We start from the raw sequence: 21,812 nt of genomic DNA on the forward strand, positions 1-21,812 counted from the left end.
GAGGATTTCAGGCGGTGCAGTGGGATTTAGGGGAAGAGCGGTGTGGGTGACGAGGACTGGGGATGAGAGGGATCTGGGCTATATGGGGGGATTTGGGGGTAAAAGGGATGTGGGTGACAAGGAAGGGTTCGGGTGGTGACGGGGTGGGGGTGACAGGGAGGGGTTTGGGTGGTGACGGGGGTAAGAAGGGTGTGGGTTATGAGGAGGGATTCAGACAGGGTTGGGGGCAAGAGGAGTGTGGGTGATGAAAAGGGGTTCAGACAGTGAAAGGAGATTGGTGTAACAGAGGTGTGGGTGACAGGGAGGGGTTCAGGCCGTGATGGGGATTGGGGGTAAGAGAGGTGTGGGTGATAAGGAGGCATTTGGGTGGTGTTGGAAGTAAGAGGGGTGTGGGTGATGGGGAGGGGTACACGTGGTGATGGGAGGTTGGGTGTAAGAGGGATGCGGGTGACGGGGAGCTGTTCACATGCTGATGGGGGGTTGGGTGTTAGAGGGGTGTGGGTGACAAGGGGGTGTTTGGGCAGTGACAGGTGTAACAGGGATATGGTGAAGGGGTGTACGGGCGGTAACGGGGGTGTTTGGGCGGTGATGGGGGTAAAAGTGGTGTGGGTGACGGGGTGTTCGGGCGGTGACGGGGGCAAGAGGGCTGTGGGTGACGGGTTGTTAGGGCGGTGACGGGGGTAAGAGGGATGTGGGTGACGGGGCTGTTCGGGCGGTGACGGGGGTAACAGGGACTGTGGGTGACAGTTTGGGTGACGCAATGAGTTTTTCAAGCGGATTTTTATAAATTATACGAGGAGTGAAAGCCCTGAGCGCGGCCCCGTGACCGCACCGCCTCTACCCCCGCCCGGCCACCGGCGGCAGCGTCACACAGCGAACGCCCCGCCTCCAATTGACCTCCCCCCAACGTGGCCTCACTCCGCGTTGTGAGTGGCCCGGGCCAGCAGGGGGCGTGGCCCTTGGCCCAGGGGAACGGTCATAGCGGCCGTGGGCGTGTCTCTGGCGGGGACTGACAGGGCAGGGGCGGGGCTTCTGGGGCGGAGTCAGATGGACCGAGACCGAACGCTCAGCTGAGGGGAGACGCCAGACGCCGACCCGCTCCGGCCGCCCGCCCGCCCGCCAGGTAACCGCCCCACGGGAGGGGGGCGAGGCCCGTCCAGCCCTCGAGAGCGCGGTGGGCTCCGGTGTGAGGCGGCCCCGGGCCCTGACTCCCTCGGTCCGGGTGTGGGGCCCCGCTTCCCTCCTCCCAACGGCGCTCTCCGTCCGTCCAGCGGCGCAGGGCCCCCAACCCAGCCACAGCGACCCCCGCCCTTCCCTAGCAACCTCCCGTCTCCCCGGCGGCACCGTCACAGCAGCCCCCCCCCCCACCGCCGGGTACTGCCACAGCAACCCCCACGTACCCCCGCCAACAACCCCCTCCCCGTACCGCTGCAGCAACTCCCTCGTCCTCCTGTACCCCCGCCGAGCACCACCACAACCCGCCGCCCAACAGTTCCCGACCCCTGTACGGTCCCCCCCCCCCAGCACAACAATCACCCCGGCACCACAAAGCGCAACACAACTTCCTCCCCTGCCCCAACCGGCGCCACAGCAACCCTCCGCCTCAGCACGCACCAACCTCCCTCCGCCAACAGCCCCCTTCGCCTTCACTATCCATAACAGCTAAATAATTATCCCCCATTCCCAGCAGAGCAATACGGTGTCCTACAGCACAGTACACCCCGCACAAACAGAGGTTGGCTGTGGCTATTAGGGGAAGCTGGCTTGCGCCACGGGGGTAGCTTCATTTCCTGTAGTGAATGTGGTTTAACTTTATTACTATTCTATCCACACACACACACAGGCACATATATATAACAGACAAACTACCCCGCCAACAAGAATCACTCCTAACCCCCCCCCCCCCAACCCCGCAAGATAAATAGTACCTGGAGAATCATTCCTAGGATTTATCATTCCCTGGCCCCAAATTTAAGAGGTATAGAGAACTCTCTTGGACCAGTTACCCCTTTGTTCCTCCAGCTCAGCAGTAACACATTTCCTCCTCCAGCAAACCCTCTAATACACCTTTCAATTAAAAAAAAAAAAAGTGGTGCAGAGTGGAGTGTTTGGATCAACTCATCCTCCCCAGTGTAAATAGTTTCAGCTACATAGTCTCTTGGGTTAATAATCTTCCTGTCCAGCAGCAATTGCCTCTGTTCATGACCAATCCGCCCATAAAGTAAATATAGGGAGCACCAGACCTGGGATCTGTACAAACACAATAATACTGCTGAGTGTCTAAATGATGGGTGGGGAGAAGAACGACTGCCTGTGGGATTGCTACTGAGGGGGTTGTTCCTGCTGCCTCCCCCTTGGTAGTATGGTACCTGTGACTCAGGCCCACAGGACTTTTGTGTTTCATGTCAGCTGTTTCCTCTTATTTGTTGTCAAATTGCCTGTGCTTCTGGTAGAGCCTCATTCTCAAACCAGACATAGGCTGAGCCTTTACTTATTGGCTCCCAGCAGCCCACATGACCAGTATCAGCTGTTGGACTGCTCTCTCGCTCTCCCCCGCCCCCCTTTTGGTTTTCTTTGTGTACAGTTTAGGTTTAGATAATAGAGGCTGTGCACTGTATGTTCTGGGGATTAGGGCTATGAGCGAAGACAGTAGCGCATGCTCTTGCAATCTGCAGTGGCTGCTCGGTGAGGAGGATTCTAGTGCTGCAGTAGTGATGCTGTTGCTCTAGCCAGAGCATAGCTCACTGCCAAATATAGCAGCAGCCTGAGTGACTAAAAACATTTATCAGAGGGGAGCAGGTTCTGTGCCTTTTTTTTTGTCTTCTAGGGTTTGGTTCTCTAATAGACATCACTCGAACAGTCCATATTCAGTAAACTGTATATGAAACAGGAAGAACTGAAACAGAATAATCTTAACTTGCTTTTGAAAAGTATTGTGGCAAGTGCAACTGCAAACCTTGTGTATAAAACATGCCTTATTTCAAAACTCCCTTCCAAGTGTGTGTGTGTGTATATATATACACAATTTTACCATTGGGGGAAATTCTGAGGTAGTTTACATCCACAGTTTAGGTTTTCTTTTAAACAAACAAAGTTAATAGAAATAATGTAATGATTTAAAAAAATTGTAAAACTTTATTGTGATTCTGTGTGCAAATACAGTTTTTAGGAACAAAGTGACAGTTTACATTCTTTAAGGGAAAAACACATGTGTGCGGGAGGGGATTTAAACAATACCTATAGTCTTTGCAAGCCAAAGCTGGGACCCTGACAGTATCATTGACTAAAAACAATTCTGAAATTGTTCTGTTCTTCACTGTCTAAACTGAGTGAAGTGAAAATACCAAAAAAGTAATTTTATTCTCCAACTTCTCTAACGTTCTTTGATCTGATGAGTTATGTATTAGTACCACAATTAAGGAAACTTATTTAAGAAAATTGTCAAACATTAATCCCTTTTATGCAGGCACTACAAATGGCAAACAGAAAAATACATATTTTTATAGCATCCAGGAGGGCTTATCATGCATGTTATCACTTCTGTAGCTTCAGGTGATGCTCCCATCTGTTTAATCATTAATATAGTTGTTTTCTTTGGTTATTGTGACCATGTATTATCTAATGTGGATATAAACTTGCTGATTTCCCTTTTCCCCTTCTTTCCTCCCATGTCCCTTGCCCTCCTGTCATGTGACCCTGTGTAGCTTGCTTATGATACAACATTCAGATGCAGGAAGTCGTGGAAGGCTGTTATGAACAACAATCATGTTGAAACAAAGTGCTGTCTTGCAGGCAAACCTATTTCCTGACCTTTCAAACTTTAGATAGTATCTTGTGGCTATGTGAGGCCTCATACAATCCAAAAAGACCTCAATCCTGGAAATGGTTCTGCATGAGTAAATCCAGTTGTCTGCACAGAGCCCTATTGAAGTCAAAACAGCTCTGTGTGGGTCTAACATTTACCTACACAGAGCCATTTTTAACATTAGGGCCTTAATGATGTGCGGCTTTATGTTTCTGCTTCTCCTGTTCCCCCACCCCACCACTTTATAAAAACCATTATTTGTTTAAAAGCATCTTTTCTGTTTATGCCTTTCTGAAGCCTCATTCCATCTGTCATGGGAGATGTTGAATCAGCCTTAAGTAAACCCCGTGTCCTTATTTGACAGCTGACTTTTTTTTTTTTTTATATGAAACATTCCGTTTCCTCAGTGCTAGAATGATCTTGGTCATCTGATTATTAAGGATTTCACTGCAGTCATATTAAAAGCCAGTTTTATCTAACAAATTTTATATTTGGATCTCTTTCGTCTGACCTGGATTCTCAAAAACTAAAATATTTATTCCAAGTGTTTTAATTCTGGAAGAGATTTTAATTGAGGCAGTGAGGGAATCAAAAGCAATGTCTGTATATAAACACAATTTATAATGCCTAAACTAGTATGAGAAAACCGATATGGTTTTGAGTAATATATGGCATGCTTGTTTCTTTTTTTTTTTTAAAGGGTCTATTTTAAAACAGTATAGTGCTAGAATTTTAAAAATGCTTTTGTTGCATCCTCCATACACAGAGCAAAATGCAATATCAAGATTAGATTAAGGAAATAACAAAGGAAATAAAACATGCATAGTGTGAATGACATAGACATGTACAAGATATTGTCCTGTAGTTTGTCTTCTAGTGGTGATTACTGGAAATTAAAATGTTATCTTTTAACCATTAATCATCTTTTCTAATGTTATGTGTCTACAGAAATATCCTTTGTAAACTTCTGTTACCCATTACTTCCCCTCTTCTAGTTTTCAAAATATTGAAACATAAACTACAAATTTAATTCACCATAGATTGACTTTTTCGTAAGTGGCTTCAGCCATTGTGTGGGGTGAGAAATGTAGGGTGTGCCTGAAAGCTCCATCAGACAGGTAGGATAGCAAGACCAGAAATGTTACTAGTAGTCTCAGACAAACTTGCCAAATATTGTACTTTCCTTTTCAGTCTTTATTGGGAGCCACTACAATTTTACAGCAATATTTTTAAAGTTAGACAAGTTTCCTCTCTAAAATAATCAATTTGTGTGATTTTTTTGGGATTTTTTTTTCTTGCATTGGGGACCTAGTTAGCATGGTATTATTTAAGAATGACTTTAGGTGTACAGGTGAAATATTACACGATGAAATTTTGATTACATGACTCCTTTAAATTTTAGTGTCTTTGTACCCTAAAATCTTCCAGTGCATAAGTGAATTTTTAGTGGAGATACACTGTAGAAATATCTAAGTCCCCTTCCTGCCAGTGGATGTCATTTTTGCATGTTTATATGTGAATACAGTTGTTCATCTTTTTACCGTTTTAACTAAATGCTTATTTTAAACATGTCTAATAAAACATTGGTGTTTTCAGAGTGAAGATTAGTACTATTTGAACACTGAAGTTGATTAAATATGATTCAGATGTCTATTTTTATTTAAAATGTGTAATACTTTGTGAAAGTTGCTGAGGGGTTGCTTCTGGAGACTAAAGTTCACTATTCTTTTTCCTTAAATTATTTTCAAACTGAATACAAAATAATAATGTTTGTACACTTAATTTTTGCTCATCAAAGGCACTTGAAAAATCAGGGAGGAAAGGCCATCTTGTGGTCAAGTGGGATGAGACTTAGGTAATTTCTGGCTATGGACTTGCTGTGTCACATTGGGAAAGTCACTTCATCTCTGTGTCTCCATTACACATCTGTAAAATGGAAGAAATATCTCTACCTTGCCTGGGATATTGTGAGGACACATACGTTAATGTCTGTGATGTTGTGCTGGTGTGGGGGGCGATAGAGAAAATGGTACTACAAATAATAATGCAAGTCAGCTGAGCTATCTTCTAAGTTCTTTGATACAGGCTGTCTTGTTTGCAACATCGAACACTATATTGATGCACTAGGGCCATGTCTACACTTACTAGTAGATTAGCACTGCTCCAATCGATGCAGTGGGTGTCAATTTAGCGGGTCTGGTGAAGACCCGCTAAATCGATGGGAGAGCGCGCTCCCATCGATGATGTACTCTGCCTCCTCAAGAAGAGTAAAGGAAGTTGGCGGGAGAGCATCTCCTATCAGCCCAGCACAGTGTAGACACCGTGATAAGTCGGTCTAAGCTATGTCAACTTCAGTTACACTACTTTGGTTACGTGAATAACGTAACTTGGGTCGACTTGCTGCAGTAGTATATACCAGCCCTCAGATAAAAATGCGAGAATACTCGTGCTACCCTGTCAAAATAACCTGGAGAAATTACCTGTTAGGCCTGTCTGCAGTAGGGAATTGTACTATTGAAATTTGCACCAGTGCTGTTGAATAAGTGCAAGTTGCAATTGTACAGAGCATCCACGTTAGCCATCCTGTTCCAGGAGGTTACAGTGCAATGCTTCTGGATGCAGTGCTCCCTGCAGACGTTGGAGGGCCTTTGGATCATGGCCTCTACCTTAAAATTCCTGGCTCAGCTTTCTAGAGCACGTGCATAATGTCTAATAAGTCTGTTATAATGTTCCACTGCCTGCTTCAGCTTGTTCTGTCCGGCATAAGGATGCATGCATCATGAGGAGCAGGGTTTATACCCTGCTAGCTGTAGCCAATGATTTTAGTTTATTATCCACTTATTGTGTGATGTTATGATTAATCAATGTTATAAGAATATGAGAACAGCCATACTTGGTCAGACCAAAGATCCATCTAGCCCAGTATCCTGTCTTCTGACGGTGGCCAGTGCCAGGTGCCCCAGGAGGAATGTACAGAACAGGTAATCAAGTGATCCATCCCGTCACCCATTCCCAGCTTCTGGCAAACAGAGGCTAGGGACACCATCCCTGCCCATCCTGGCTAATAGCCATTGATGGACCTATCCTCCATGAATTTATCTAGTTTTTTTAATCCTGTTATAGTCTTGGCCTTCACAACCTCCTCTGGCAAGGAGTTCCACATGTTGACTGTGCATTGTGTGAAAAAATACTTTTTTTTGTTTGTTTTTAAACCTGCTGCCTATTGATTTCATTTGGTGACCCCCTAGTTCTTGCGTTATGAGAAGGAGTAACACTTCCTTATTTACTTTTTCCACACCAGTCATGATTTTATAGACCTCTATCATATCCCCTCTTAGTAGTCTCTTTTCTAATATTCATTGTATGTTAAATAGTTAATTGATTGATCCGTATTTAGATGGAATCATGTATTAGATATAAGTAAGAAAAGCTGAAATGCAAGAACTTGTAGGTTGAGGCCTGCAAGACTGTAGCTTAGCTATTTTAGGCCTTGGAGATAATAGAAATGCTGATATAAGTAAATGACTGAAAAAGAATCCGATGCCCTAAGATTATGGGAAAAGAGGTACCAAGTGGTGGTAATGCAAAAATCTAGCTGGAAGATTAATTCTAAATTATAAAAATTCTGTAAAAGCACATCTTGTCTCCAACATTTGTCTTAACCAAAGGATACAGGGGGTAGGTCAATGTTAATGAGACTAAAGAGAACCTATACAGCCTATAGAATTCTGGGTCCCTTATGTTTCTAGGGGACACGCACCAATAAGAAAAGAGAGGGTTGACACTTCCATGTACGTGCACAGAATGTAGGTATAGACAGAATCACATTATAAGAAAGGGTGCCTGGAGCTGGGAAAATTGAGCTTCCAATGGGAAAACTCCAGCAGGGACTACCCTGTATTGGTGATCAATCCATGAGACCCATCAGACTCTTACTCACATCCTCCTAGATGGTGTTATGTCTGTAGTTATAATGGGTGCATGGATATTTTTAGGAATTTTATATGCTGTGACATTCCTAACTTTGTTGGCAACTTTAATGAAACTGCTAAAATATAGGTTTCAGAGTAGCAGCCGTGTTAGTCTGTATTCACCAAAAGAAAAGGAGGACTTGTGGCACCTTAGAGACTAACAAATTTATTTGAGCATAAATTTGTTAGTCTCTAAGGTGCCACAAGTACTCCTTTTCTTTTTGCTAAAATATAGTGGACCTTGTTCTTGCGATTGTATGTTACTTGCCTATGGTTTCATGTGTTCCTATTCTAGATCTAGAACAAACAGATAACTCTGTTGAACTTGAAACTGTAGCCACCAGAGCCGAACCCATTGTGGTATAATATAACCGTGCTAAAATTAACATTAAATAAAAGATTACATAGCTCATTCACTCTCAGATGTCATGATGGAGGATTACTCGCTCCCACTGTACTTGCTGTTAGCCTGACTGGGCCTGGAGTGTATTTTGATGAGCTTTGGCACCTTTGGGTGGCAGTGTTAAGAAGGTAAAGAATTGTCTTTATTTTCTTTCATTTATCCAGTAATTCTTGTTTGTTTCTCTGTACTCTTTTGTGTTGCTTTGTTTTGTAGCTTACCTGCTAGTTTCCTTCTCACTTGTATTTTTCTCTAGGATACAGAGGTGAAATGATCTGGGCTTGATTCCAGAGTGAATACATCTTTTGAGCCTCTTCGTGTGGCTCAGGGAGTTTCTCCCCTACCTAAGGGAATGTGGCTCCTGTCGTATGCACCACTTCTCCTCAAGGGAATGATTGAGTGCTGGAGGGCCACGGGAAGGTAAATGAATTACTTGGGAATATGAAGACAGAAGGTCTGTTATTATTGCATCTCCTTTAATTAGCAGTCTTTCGGTTTTCTCTCTCAGATTTCAGGAGTGGTTGGAGATGGTGCTGAGACAGCATCCAGACTGCTGGAACAAGCCCTGGTAAAGTGAGTTTCTGTGTTCAGGTGTCTGCTGTCAAATCAAACATCAGAAGTTGGTGTATTTTCTGGTGATTCTCTGTGTGACCAAAAATCTCTCAGTTGTTACCACGCTTTTAAAAGATTAATAAAGTTTTATTTTGCATTATCTCTTTCTGTCATCTCTTGGTTGTGTGGGTGGAATGGGTAGAGCAAACATCTGTGAAGTACCCCCTTAGGTACTCTTGAGTCAGTGTGCGTCCAGAAGGTGAATAGCTTGATGAGTGACTGCTATTTGCTCTGAGCTGATACTTGCAATTCACTTCATAAAAGTTGCTATCAACTGCTACTTTGATCAAGCGATTAAAAGTTTCATATTTGATTACTGACTCTGAATCACTTGATTCAGAATACTGAGATTCACTTGAATATTGTCCAAGTAGTTGTTTTTTCTGTTAAAATTTGTAAACTTTTCCATAAGGACGTTGCATCTCTTGTGCACATTTATTAGAAGGTGAAGAACGACTGGAGGCTGCATAGCTGCTTTGAGGAAGGGCTTGGGGATAAGAAGTCTCTACCTATTCCTTAGCGTCTGCATTTTGGGTCCTTCCCTGTAAATGTCTCTGATACCTGTCTCTGGTGCTATTTATAGCTTCCTCAAGAACAGCATGGAACTGGCATGATTTTTGATAGCTCTACTGCTGCCTCCGGGGTTATGAATATCAGCAGAGAACTTGAACTACTATGAGAAGTCCACTGCAGCTGTTTGTATATAGATGCAGGGAGACAATGCTGGACTGGTTTATACTCTTCTGTCATTGGAACCTTGGCTTTTGTAACTGGAGGTCTAAACTTTTTTCAACAAAGGCATTTAGTTTCTGCGGAATTAAAGCCTTAGTCTCTCTTTCACTGGAGAGAGGCGTCCCACTCCCACCGGTGAGTGGATTTTTCAGACCCTATGTGTGCATGAGACAGTGAATAAATATACACCCATACCTCTTACATGGGATGTGAAATCTGAAAAAAATAAAATTTTAGACCAATTATCTTGGGTGATATTGTACCTTCCATTTAGGGACACTGGATGCTAGTCTGGAAGGTATAAAGGCAGCTTTTTGCCTCTGCTGTATGGGTTCAAGACATACTTGACTATACTCCAGACAAATTCCTTTGCAGGGCTCAGCATCAGTATGTATGAAAGGGCAGCTAGCCTTTGTCCACAGCAAAATATCCCCTCAACTTGTGTGTTCTGCAGGTAAGTTAGTGCTAAACTGGTGCTTACCTTAATTTTTTCAGGGAAGCGTCTCAAGTCCAAATTCAGAGTTTTCCTAGGGTTTTCCTGCTCCTTGATAGCAATACAGCTTGTCCAGGATACTCAAGATCAAATCAGCTTTTTAAGGCCTTTCTTTTAGCATTCATTTTGTAATTACTACTGTATTTCACGTTAATTTCTAGATTTATATATAACCTAAAGAACTGTGCATGAGGTAAACTTTAGAGCGGTTCAGCTAGACCTCATTTACTTACTAAAATAATTGGATTTTTATCAAGTAGTTATAAAATCCGGAGCCCAAATAAGTATTCCAGATCTTTATCCTTGCAATAAGGCTAAAATTTGTAATAGGGAAGATAGGTGTGTGGATTTTTAAAATGTTAGAAACTGTAGTAAGGATTACATTAATTGCTAGTCATAGATTTTTAGGGACCCTTATGGTTATCTAGCCTGACCTCTTGCATAACAGGCCATAAAACCTCACGCAGTAATTTCAGCATGAAGTCCAAAACTTTTGTCTAAGTTACAGCATTTCTTCAAGAAAGACATCCTGTCTTGACCAAAACTTGGTGATGGAGAACCGCATCTCTAGGTAAATTGTTCTTTTGGTTTAATTACCCTTGCAGTTAAAACTGGGTGCCTTATTTCTAGTCTGAATTTGCTTAACTTTACCTTCCAACTGTTTGTATATCATTATGCCTTTTTTCTGTTGTATTAAAAAGTAGTCCATCAGAAATCTCTTCCCCGAGTAGGCACTTGTACAACATGAACAAATCACTTCTGAACCTTCTTTTGGATAAACTTTAAATAGGTTGAGTTTCTAACTATAAGGTGTGTTTTCTAGAGCTCAGATCATTCTTGTAATTCTTTTCTGAGCCCTTTCCAATTATTCAACATCCTTAAGTTCTGGAACATGGTGTCTATCTCACTAATGCTGTGTGTAGAGGTAATATCAACTCCCTACACTAGCTGATATTTTCTGTTTATATTTCCAGGGATTACATTAGCCCTGTTAGCTACAGCATTGCAATGGAGGTTCATGTTTAGTTGGTTGTCTCTGCCAAGTCCTTTTCAGTGTCTGTTTTCAGGATGCAGTCTCCCATTTCCTTTTGTTCCAAGGCTTTTTTTTCCATAAAGCCATGTTGATTAGCATTAGTTATGCTATCATCTTGAATTCTTTACTGATTACATCCTGTATCCACCTTTCCATGCTTTTGATCAGGATCAATGTCAGGTTAACTGGCCTGTAGCTTCCTAGGATATCCCATTTGCCCTTTTCAGAATATTGACACAGCGTTAGCTTTTTTTCAGGTCCTCTGGAACTTCCTCAGTATTGCAGGATATGTTCAGAGAGCTCATTGGTCAATTATTTTAATGCTCTTGGATACAAGTTATCCATTTTTGCAGACTTAAAAATGTTTAACATTAGTTGCTTTTACATGGTTTTTAGTTACCATTCGACTAGAGCATTTCATTATCATTGTAAGATATGAATATACCATCCAGCTTCTTTCCAAATACAGAAGAAAAATATTTACTGAATACTTCTGCCTTTTCATGATGATTTTGTCATTCTTGTTCAATGTTAGGCCTATACCATTTGTGGGATTTCATTTGTTCCTGATTATATTTAAAGAATTCCTTCTTGTTGTCATTTTTAAGCTTACTGGCTATGGATTTTTTCACAGCTTCCTTTAGTTTACTTTATCAATTGTCTTCATTTCCTGAGTACTGGCTTGTACTCTTTGCTATCAGCTTCACCATTTTTCCATTTGTTACAAAAAATTTAAACTCTTTTATTGCTGCTTTTACCTCCCTTCTTTTACCAAGTAAGATAAAACCGTGCTAGAAAGGGATATCTTGCCACTTAAAATTCAACTGTAATGTTGAAATTGTTTTATCAAGTAGAGAGACCTGCTTTATTTACTCTTTAAAAGAAGCACAGTACATGCTGACTGAAAAGGAGATGCAGAATCTAACGCTGTTACCTTGAAGTTATATATACTTAAATACTGAATAAGATTTTTGAGCAACATGTAATTCAAACAAAATTTTAATACATAAAACTTGTGGTAAAATAATTCTGTTCAATAATAGGCTGCTTATTTCATTACCAAACAAACCACATTACCATACAAATTGGCAATACAAAGCAACAAGAAAATCACTGCCATCTACTTTAAAAGTATGTTTTAGGTGAGAATGGATGAGATTTTTGTGTTTAATTAGTTTGTTTCATGACTGTGAAGCAAATTATTTCAGTTTAGGAGATAGAACCTTTAGAAATGGAAATCTGAAGTGGGAAAATATTTATCTTTAGATTCACTATATCAGATCAGACTAAGTGTCCAAGTTGGGTGTCCTGTCTCTGGTTGTCCAATGTATGATCTTCACAAGAAAACCAAACACCATTCCTCACACAGAATGAATTTGGTGCATTATGTACGATGCAGTAATAGGGGAAGAGAAGGTAGATATTCTCTTCTGATTCTTCTTGGTAACTGCTTCTTGACCTGAAACATAAAGAAAGCAGTACTTTAACTGAGCTTCTAGAAACAAAAGTTGTTTGGTTGTAAAGCTTCTTTAAGAGAGAAATGGAAATAAGATAAATGATTCAGTAACAGTCCACTTTAAAATGTATTCCTCTGTTTAATGCAGGTTATCCTTCATGATCTGCTTTTGCTGTTTGGGTATCTTCTATGCATAATTAATGGCTAACTTTCAATATCTTGGCAACATCAACACAACTAACTTACTTTAGCTCCTTTTTGCAGGTTAGGAGAATTGCTCACTGCTTTGGTGATGGTGCCTAGAAATACCCAGGGTAGACACAAACATTTTAAGCTATCCATTTTTATTTAAATAGAAAATGTTTATATACAAGCTGTCTACTTCTAAAGCCTCTGGAAGGTGGGTTGTTTATGTGAAATAGCATCTGAAGCTTAACTACACTATTATGTATATGAAGCTATAGTGTTGCCAGGTTCTGCAACAGGCAGCGAAGTATTGCGGCCCAATCTGCTTTACTAGAGGAACTAAAGCATCCTGGATGATTTTTAGCATTGTGTGTAATAGTGAAGCATTACTACATGGTTGTATGTGACAAATTGTGACAAGCTTGGCACATGACTAAGACTTAAAGTGACTTAGAAAAATTTATCTGTAACCATCCTGCTGATTCACTATATTATCTGTGGTAATACTAAGTGATGTATCCAAGTGTTGACTAAGATGGGTGAGTTTTATTGGAATGGCATGTCAGGGATTCAGTAGAGAATACATTCTAAAATGGGGAGGGAGCATACAGTTTTGAATACAGGAGCCACAATCATTACAGCCTGAGGCTGTGGTTTGCAGTTGTAAGTTACTGCTCTTCAGGCTCACTCACTTAGTACATCTGATTGTACTTCCATTCCCTCCTGGTTCAGAGCACTCCAATATGTCCTGCTGTGCTCATCTCCTGCTGTTGTCCTACTAGCATATGGCAACAAAAGGAGGAAACGGCCACAGGCAATTGTGTGTAGAGAGGCTATGCTGTGGAATAGCTGTTTTGCAGAAGACTGCAGCTGTGAAAACGTCTATTACAGTATTCGCAAAAAGAAAAGGAGTACTTGTGGCACCTTAGAGACTAACCAATTTATTAGAGCATAAGCTTTCGTGAGCTACAGCTCACTTCCTCAGATGCATATCGTGGAAACTGCAGCAGGCTTTATATATACACAGAGAATATGAAACAATACCTCCTCCCACCCCACTGTCCTGCTGGTAATAGCTTATCTAAAGTGATCATCAGGTGGGCCATTTCCAGCACAGTATTACAGTATTGAGTACTTTTCCAGGACTGTACTACAAGTGTTGAAGGGGCACATTGTGATGACTCTTATTTGTATTACAGTAGGGCCCAGAGCTCTACTGCAATCAGATTGGGGCTTCACTGTATAAGGTACTGTATAAACACCAGTACAAGGACAGTCTCTACCCTGAGGTGGTTTCTCTTGCACTGTCTGAATGGTGCTTCACAGCTTTGTTTGGCTTTGGAGACTGCCCAGGGCTCTGATCCTGCAAATAGTCATGATGTTGCTAACTTTACAATTGTGAGTAGTACTGTTGAAATCAATAGAATGAGAGACTAGTCCAGTGCTTAGTGCTTGATCTGCAACAGGCATCCTGTGTGACCTTGAGCAAGTCACATATGTCTACCCAGCAATAAAACACCCATAGCTGGTCTGGGTCAGATGACTCAGGCTGCAGAGCTATGACATTGCAGTGTAGCTGTTTCAGCTTGGGTGATCCCTCTAAGTAAAGTTTATGCAAGATGTGAGGAAAGTGACATGGAGTCTGTTAATGAAGAAAGCTCTATGCTGTTTCTTCCCCCACTTGGTAGCTTAATAGCTTTGTTTACCAAATAAGTAAAAATGGACCTTCCTGAAGACCGGGCTAGTCAGAGAATCAAACACATGTTCCTTTGTCTAAGGCAGACCTGTTCACCAGCTCCCTGATTTAAACACATTTTAAACATGCCTGGTTTAATCATACTTTAGTCATAATCCTAGCCTATATCCATACTTTTAATACACATTGTGTATATGCATCGTGCAAAAATATTAATGATTAGGCAGTTATGAGTTTTCAAATGATGCCTCACAAAGCATGTTTTGTGCAAAGATTATTACAATAGTGTGTAGGGTGTGAATATAGGGATTCTTAGGGTCACAATAGGCATTCACTGTTTTGGTATAGAATTGATCATATACTCCCACATTTGATCCGACTTGGCTAGAGACTAGTCAATTTCAAAAGACAATAGTTGCAGCAGTATTAGATTTAGGATTCCTACAAGCAAAACAACGTTATTCTAAAATTAACTTTAGAGCTCCATCCACCTCATATTGAAGACAAAGGAGGTTTTGGTAGCGACTTCAGTGGAAATTGGATTGGGCCCTTACATACATTACCCAGAGTACTTTACCATCTCACAAATGCAGTATTGGCTGATCTGGATTTGGAGTCTGGAAACAAAGTTAAAACTCTATGAAAATGCACAGATCCCATTTTCAAAAGCCGTTTTTTGACTTGCATGCAATAGACTTAAGCAGACATTTAAACAAACAGGGCTCACATGCTTTGTACTACAAGGGCATTTTAGAGAAGAGGTTCTCAAACAGTAGTGACTGAAGCATTGATAGGCTGTGTAGTGCTGTCATATAGTGCTAGTTCTTTACTTCTGCTGCTAAATACAGCTAAAAATACATTTTTCCTAATATTACTGTTCTATATAATAATCAGTGGGCTGACCACTTCCTTCCATATTGATAGGTTTCAGAGTAACAGCCGTGTTAGTCTGTATTCGCAAAAAGAAAAGGAGTACTTGTGGCACCTTAAAGACTAACCAGACCTGGTTAGTCTCTGAGGTGCCACAAGTACTCCTTTTCTTTTTCCATATTGATGCCAGTCATGTACTTAATGGGAGGTGAGGTGTCTGAGACAATCTTAGGTTACCTTCCATACTATGAAAATGTTTGAGAACCAATGACTTTTTCTTTCCAGTTTTGTTAGGTAACTGCACACACTATTTTCTTATTTTTAATATAGTAAACATGTATGGTTGGATAGTCATGGAAATTTTCTATTTAATGCTACCTTTCCCTGTTAATTGCTTATTCTTAAGGAAGAAAGTGTATTTGCTTTTAAAACATAACTGCATCATTGATCAAAATGCAACAAAACAGTGTCAGCATTTGTCTAATAACAAAACAGTATAAAAGTGCAGTGAAGGGCATTTTTTCTTTTTTAATGAACAGATTTGTTGCAGGCTTCCAAGGAGATTTATAAATGCTAATGAGAATAACTTCAGTATTATGATAAATATCTTGACTTATTATTTATTTGTATTACCATAGCACCTAGGAGCTCTAGTTATGAACCAGGACCCCATTGTACTAGGTGCTGTACAAACACAGAACAAAAAAACAGTCCCCACCTCAAATATGAGACGAACAACAGATGGATACAGACAGACCTATGGGGGAGTACAGAGAAACAGTGAGACAATACTGGTCAGCATAACAGTGGCCTATATAAGAGGTCAATACCCTTTGATATGCTGTTTACATTAAGATATCACATATTTATATAATGAATTTACATGTACTAGAAGAGAACCTTAAAATCAAATAAATGCTTCATCTAGACTTGAAGTACTGATGATTTTTCTTTGGACTTAAAACAGATACATCCTTGTTACTTTCTAAGGTTCAGGTAAACATTTTATTTTTTGATAGGTCATGGTACCTCTCAGTGAATAGAGTGAAAACCTCTACTTTAAGTTCTTACATCATCTTATTGGAGTGCCTTAGAAGTTTAAACATTTTTCCCAATTATCTTGGGTATCTGAAGTTGCTCTGCCATCTAACATTTCCTTACTAAATGAATAAAATAAAGACACACTTAAGTTAAAAGAAGTTTGCATGTTATTTTGAAGTTAATGAGATTTGTGCTCCTTCTAATGAGCTCAGAGAGAATTCCACTATTGTAGGCCAGCTGCTGAGGAAAATGTCCTCCCATGCTCATGAATCCCACATGTCTGATAGTTCCTGAGTAATTGTGTGAAATCATGTTTGCATATCGAGAAAGCAGTTTTTCAGGTAATTGAGGCCAGTTTGTGGAGGACTTGGAATATCAGGATTTGATTTCTCCCCTCACTCATGGGTAGCAAATGTAGAGAGCAGAGTATGATCTGCTGTTCAGTACTCTGTGTTGCTGAGTAGCTGCTGTGTTCTCAACTGACTGAAGCTGTTGACCCTGGTAAAGCTCCACTCATAGGTATGATAAATTGCAGTAATCGGGAGATAATGAATGCTTGTATCACTGTGGCCAAATCAGTTTGGCAGACAAGGGTGCAGTCTTCAGGCTACCCATAGATGGAAGATGGCACTTTTAAACAATTTAGTTATTTGAAGTATCAAGGAGTCCAGAAGGACCCCAAGACTTAACTATCTTAAGGATTGGAGGGCTGATTCTTTTGCTGGAGGAGGATGGTACGGATGTGGCAAATCCTTTCAAGCATCTCCTTCCCCCTACCAGCATAACCTCAATCTTGCCTGAATTCAGCTTCAGCCTACTATGTTAAACGCCCAGGCTACCTATGTTAAACACTGTTATGCACACTTTCTTGGTCCTCCTTGAAGTGTCTCGGGCAACTGACTGTGTGGGATTTTCATACCCAGTGCAGAGACAACTCAGTTATCAAATCAGTTGAATTGGCCATGTATCAAGTCTGATCAAACTCAGAAATGCTTTTTTATAATGGAAGTGTCAAATACCTGTACTGACATGATGGTGTAGCTATGACAACACAAATGTCACTGTAATGACTGTGATGGTCACCTTCTTAAAAACAAACTCTTATTTTTGTTCTACTAAAAATCTGAAGGAAATGAGATTAAAAAATCTGGTTTTAAAATTAAGGGTTAAGGATTCAGCTCGAGCCACATACAAGTAAGGAAATTAAGACCTGAGGTTGCTCTGGGTTTCTGTGCTTCTCCCCACCCCCTTCAAATATTGTGTGGGGGTGTAAGCTGCACGATATTGATTTAAGTCAAAGGGAGAGATTTAGTTAAAAGCTGCCCACCACTTGGAAATTTTAGAGTTCTGATCTGCCAGCTGTATATTTACTGGTTTCTTCATAACGCATTCCTGAAAATTATAACATTCTGCTGGGACAAAGAAGAAAATTTAGGAGAGCCCCTCCTGATTTTGGTTAGGTTCTTAGTCGCTATTTCCATCAGGGTTAAGGAATAAAGGATGAACACAAACTGTAAGTTCAATATTTTATAGATCATAAAGAGTTTGTGTATTCATCAGCTGAATTGCCCTGCAATGTGTTCTGGCTGTATGTTAGAGGAAGTCTTACGTTAATTTGCTGTATGGATGAAATATCTCTGTTTGCTTTCAGGTCTTGAGTCTAAATTTAAGAACTCATAAAAATGGGCAGAATTTTCTTGGACCATATTGGTGGCACTCGTCTGTTCTCTTGTGCAAACTGTGATACAATCCTGACCAACCGCTCTGAGCTCATATCAACTCGATTTACAGGGGCCACAGGGAGAGCCTTCCTTTTTAATAAGGTTGGTAAGAAATTCTTGCTTTTGAAAATCAAGTTTGTGGGGGGCTAAGAATCCATCATGTTAACTGTTAAATCTTCTTGGATTCAGTCGACATCCTGCTGTTGTGATTTTTTGTTTAAAGGGTGTTTGGGGGTGGGGGGTGTTGGTGTTTTTTTTCCTTTCTAAGTTGCTCTTTAGGTCATTGAAATTTCACCATAAACTGCCTAAACTATTGCAGTTAGTGCTTAAAAGGCTACAGGGAGGATTGTGAATTTAGTATCTTGCCAAAGTGCATGCAGTTAAACTCAAAGTATTCTGAATTCTATAATGTAAAGTTCAGGTTCATTGTAATAATACTTTTACGCAGGGTTCCAAAGAGATTTACATTTATTTTTTGTCTAATCTATTCCAGATTTTTATACTGTGCCCATTGCTATATCTTTAAACTTCACAACACCATTGCAAGTGTGTAGATAAATACTGTCCCCATTTTACAGGCATGTATAGTGATGTAGAAGTTGGTATCTTGACTAAGGGTATGTCTACACTGCCCACCGGATCGGCGAGCAGCAATCGATCCAGTGGGGGTTGATTTATCGCGTCTAGTCTAGACGCGATAAATCAGCCCCCAAGTGCTCTCCTGTGGACTCCTGTACTCCACCACCGCAAGAGGTGTGGAGTGACGGGGGAGCGGCCGCAGTCGACTCTCTGCGGTGAAGACCCCACAGTAAGTCGATCTAAGTACGTCAACTTCAGCTATGTTGTTCACGTAGCTGGAGTTGGGTAACTTAGATCAATTTCCACACCCCCACACCTCCCCCAGTGTAGACCAGGGCTAAGATTGGCAGAGTTGGGAATGAGAATAGAATATGGCTCGGGGGGGGGGAGGGATATTTATGTAGAGACCAGATTTTTTTAGGCTGACTCTGACTTAACACAAATTTTCTGTGCTTTCTCAACAAACATGGCCAGGTGATCGGGGATGTATTTTCTTGAAATTGACCATCAGCAACCAGACCTTGGTAACGCTTTTTTGTCAGCATAGTCCTCCCAGGTACAGGCAGAAGTGTCTTCAGTTAGTTATGCGTGGTTTCAGAAAGCACTACTGTGGTATGTGTTGAGTTCTGTCAGTAGGTCATATATGCAAGTCGTCTTCCGTATACTGCACATGTGTAAGGAAAGACAGCAGTAAATCTGTCCTCATACTAGTCCAAAAAGTGTTGGATCTTTGGGTCCAAATTCTGTTTGAGAAACAGTGAGTTTTGGCTAAGGCTTTGATTGTTGTTCTCTGCAACCCCAATTTGCATCATTGTAAAGTATCAGATTATTTAAATGGAATCTCCATTACAGTTGTCATAGACATTGCTTTTTTAACAAATTATTTACACTATTTCCACATGTTTAGTTACCTAAACAAGTTACAGGTGGATTTTTTTAACTGCTAGGATTAGGGAAGGGAAGGCATGCATTTGTACCAGCCCTAAAAGGCATACGCTTGTCAGCTCACTCAGTTTCTTTCTCAGGAGGTGGGATTTTCAAAACTACCAAAGGGATTTAAGAGCCCAAGTCCCATTGAACTTTGTTGAAAGTCAATGGGATTTATACTCTTAAATCTCATCTTAATTTTTTCCCTGAAAAACAGCTTTTAACTCTAATATTCCAGTGACTAAATTGACCGATCCATTCCTGTCACCACACCCATTGCTAATAATGAGTTTGGTATCAAGAAATTACTTCTGACATCAAGGGGTTACTAAACTATCGGATTGTGAGTAGCTTTATCTAATTGCTATGCCTTAGTTGGGCAAACTAAATACTTGTGCTTTTTGTAGCAGGATCTCGCTGTGCTTGAAAAACAAAGTAGGCTCAGAACACCCTTGTGAGGTTGATCTTTGCAAGCTCTGCCCGCACAGGCAGCAGAACTTCGATAGTTGCATCTGTTACGTTTCAGCTCCCAATATGCACAGTGCCACAGGCTCTTCACTTAGACGTTTTGTACTTCGACAGAGGTGCCTTGGATTTCCTAGTAACTGGAATATGGCTTTAAGAGTCTTGCCTTCGATAGGCTTAACCCTTCTCATCCCCTTTATATTTTTCTCAGGTGGTAAATCTGCAATATAGTGAAGTTCAAGATCGGGTCATGCTCACTGGCCGCCACATGGTTCGAGATGTGAGCTGCAAGAACTGCAACAGCAAACTGGGTTGGATCTATGAATTTGCCACTGAAGACAGCCAGCGCTACAAGGAAGGCCGTGTTATTCTGGAAAGAGCTTTGGTCCGAGAGAGTGAGGGATTTGAAGAGCATGTTCCATCCGATAATTCCTGAAGAGACTTCGGCCTCTTTCCTGGTTTTCTTCAGTGAAACTCAAAAAATAAAAAATAAAATAAAAAAATAACAAAAATTCTACTTATATACACTGTCACCTTAGCATCAGAGTTGGATTCATTGAACTATGGACTGGGAAAGATTGTGAGAGTATTTCAGATGGAAACTTCCTTTCTTTATTCCTTTAATTTTTACTTTTCTCCCAACAGGTGTTTGTAGAGAATGTCGAACAGATGCTGTAATTTTTTTCTCCTTTGTGTTTCAATCTCTTAGATCTGAGATTGTATCTGCAGCTAACAGTGGGGTGAAAGGAAAATAATCTGGTTATACCTTTTGTTAGAGAAATCAGTGGTTTTTAGTTCATATAAACTGATACATCAATAGAAAATTATTTTATGTCCAAAGGTGTCTTTTAATTTACTTTCCAATTTTTGACCTAAGTTTTTAACTTTTTTTTACCCAGTCATTTCACCAGATATACTAGTTTAAGAAAAGAGATCTGAATTTGTGATGAGTGTGAAAGGTTCAGTGTTGGTACGGCTTGTGCTGGCCATTGTGCCATATTCTTGTTGAGGTTGATCGGTAGCACAGAGCCCATACTTTCTTGTCATTCTTGACCCAAAGATGTCACCAGTCTTCATTTATTTGTAAAGTCCCTTTCACCATGTAACTGCTGATTGGAAGCTATTTTTGAAATAGGGCAAAACTGCTTGGCTTTTTTTCTTTTAACTGATGTAATTTATAAGCATAGTAATAATCTAAAGTAGTAATTGTCTGTTTAGTCTTGTTGCTTTAAAAGTCAGAAGCTGTTTGTAATGATGGAGTTTACTGAGTAACTACTGTTCCAGTAGTGAATGTGGTTTTTTCCTTTTCATCTCTTTACTAACCTCATTAAGTAGACAAAGCTATTGCAAATCTTAATTCTTGTTCATATGGTTTTTTTTTTTAACCCAAGACTTTGTGTTTTAAAACACAGCTACAGGGTAGGAGGAGGAGAATGCTAGCATGTGCATTCATGCGTACAATCTGCAACTTCTTTAAACAGCTTGTTTTCAAATGCTGCTTCTGGTATTGAAACTTGTATCTCTCAATTTTATTGCATCTTTCTATTGTGATGTTAGACCTTTTTTTGTCTTTCCAACCAGCAGAACAGGCTTGCCTGGTTGTAATTACTGACTTGATTCCTGCTTCCTTCCTGTAGAAGTCAACTATTTTAAGATATTGAAATCTTTCTTATCTCTTGGTGAAAATGTTCTCCATTACCTTTCTTAAGGGTGCCCAAACATTGTGACTTGGAACCACACTGACAACTTGCTAAGAGCCCAATGGCTGCACCTAATTTGAATGTTATGTACTGTTCTTTATCAGAAATAAATATGCATAGATATA

The 21,812-nt window shown here is 40.7% G+C and overlaps 1 protein-coding gene across 3 annotated transcripts; it reads left to right on the forward strand.

Annotated features, from left to right (window-relative positions):
- The first annotated feature begins 1,012 nt into the window (after positions 1 to 1,012).
- On the forward strand, positions 1,013 to 21,812 carry YPEL5 (yippee like 5). 3 transcript variants are annotated; one of them, XM_084622228.1, is made up of 5 exons: positions 8,156 to 8,307; positions 8,433 to 8,596; positions 8,685 to 8,749; positions 17,947 to 18,118; positions 20,199 to 21,812. In XM_084622228.1, exons 4-5 carry the CDS (start codon positions 17,978 to 17,980, stop codon positions 20,421 to 20,423), a joined length of 366 nt encoding a protein of 121 aa, XP_084478354.1. In that variant the 5' UTR covers positions 8,156 to 8,307; positions 8,433 to 8,596; positions 8,685 to 8,749; positions 17,947 to 17,977; the 3' UTR covers positions 20,424 to 21,812. The 3 variants fall into 3 exon arrangements, with proteins under 3 accessions (XP_084478353.1, XP_084478354.1, XP_084478355.1); XM_084622229.1 differs by lacking the exon at positions 8,685 to 8,749; XM_084622227.1 differs by lacking the exons at positions 8,156 to 8,307; positions 8,433 to 8,596; positions 8,685 to 8,749 and adding an exon at positions 1,013 to 1,123.

The sequence above is a fragment of the Lepidochelys olivacea genome, assembly GCF_965140295.1.
Source record: "Lepidochelys olivacea isolate rLepOli2 genome assembly, chromosome: 3".
NCBI lineage: Eukaryota > Metazoa > Chordata > Testudines > Cheloniidae > Lepidochelys > Lepidochelys olivacea.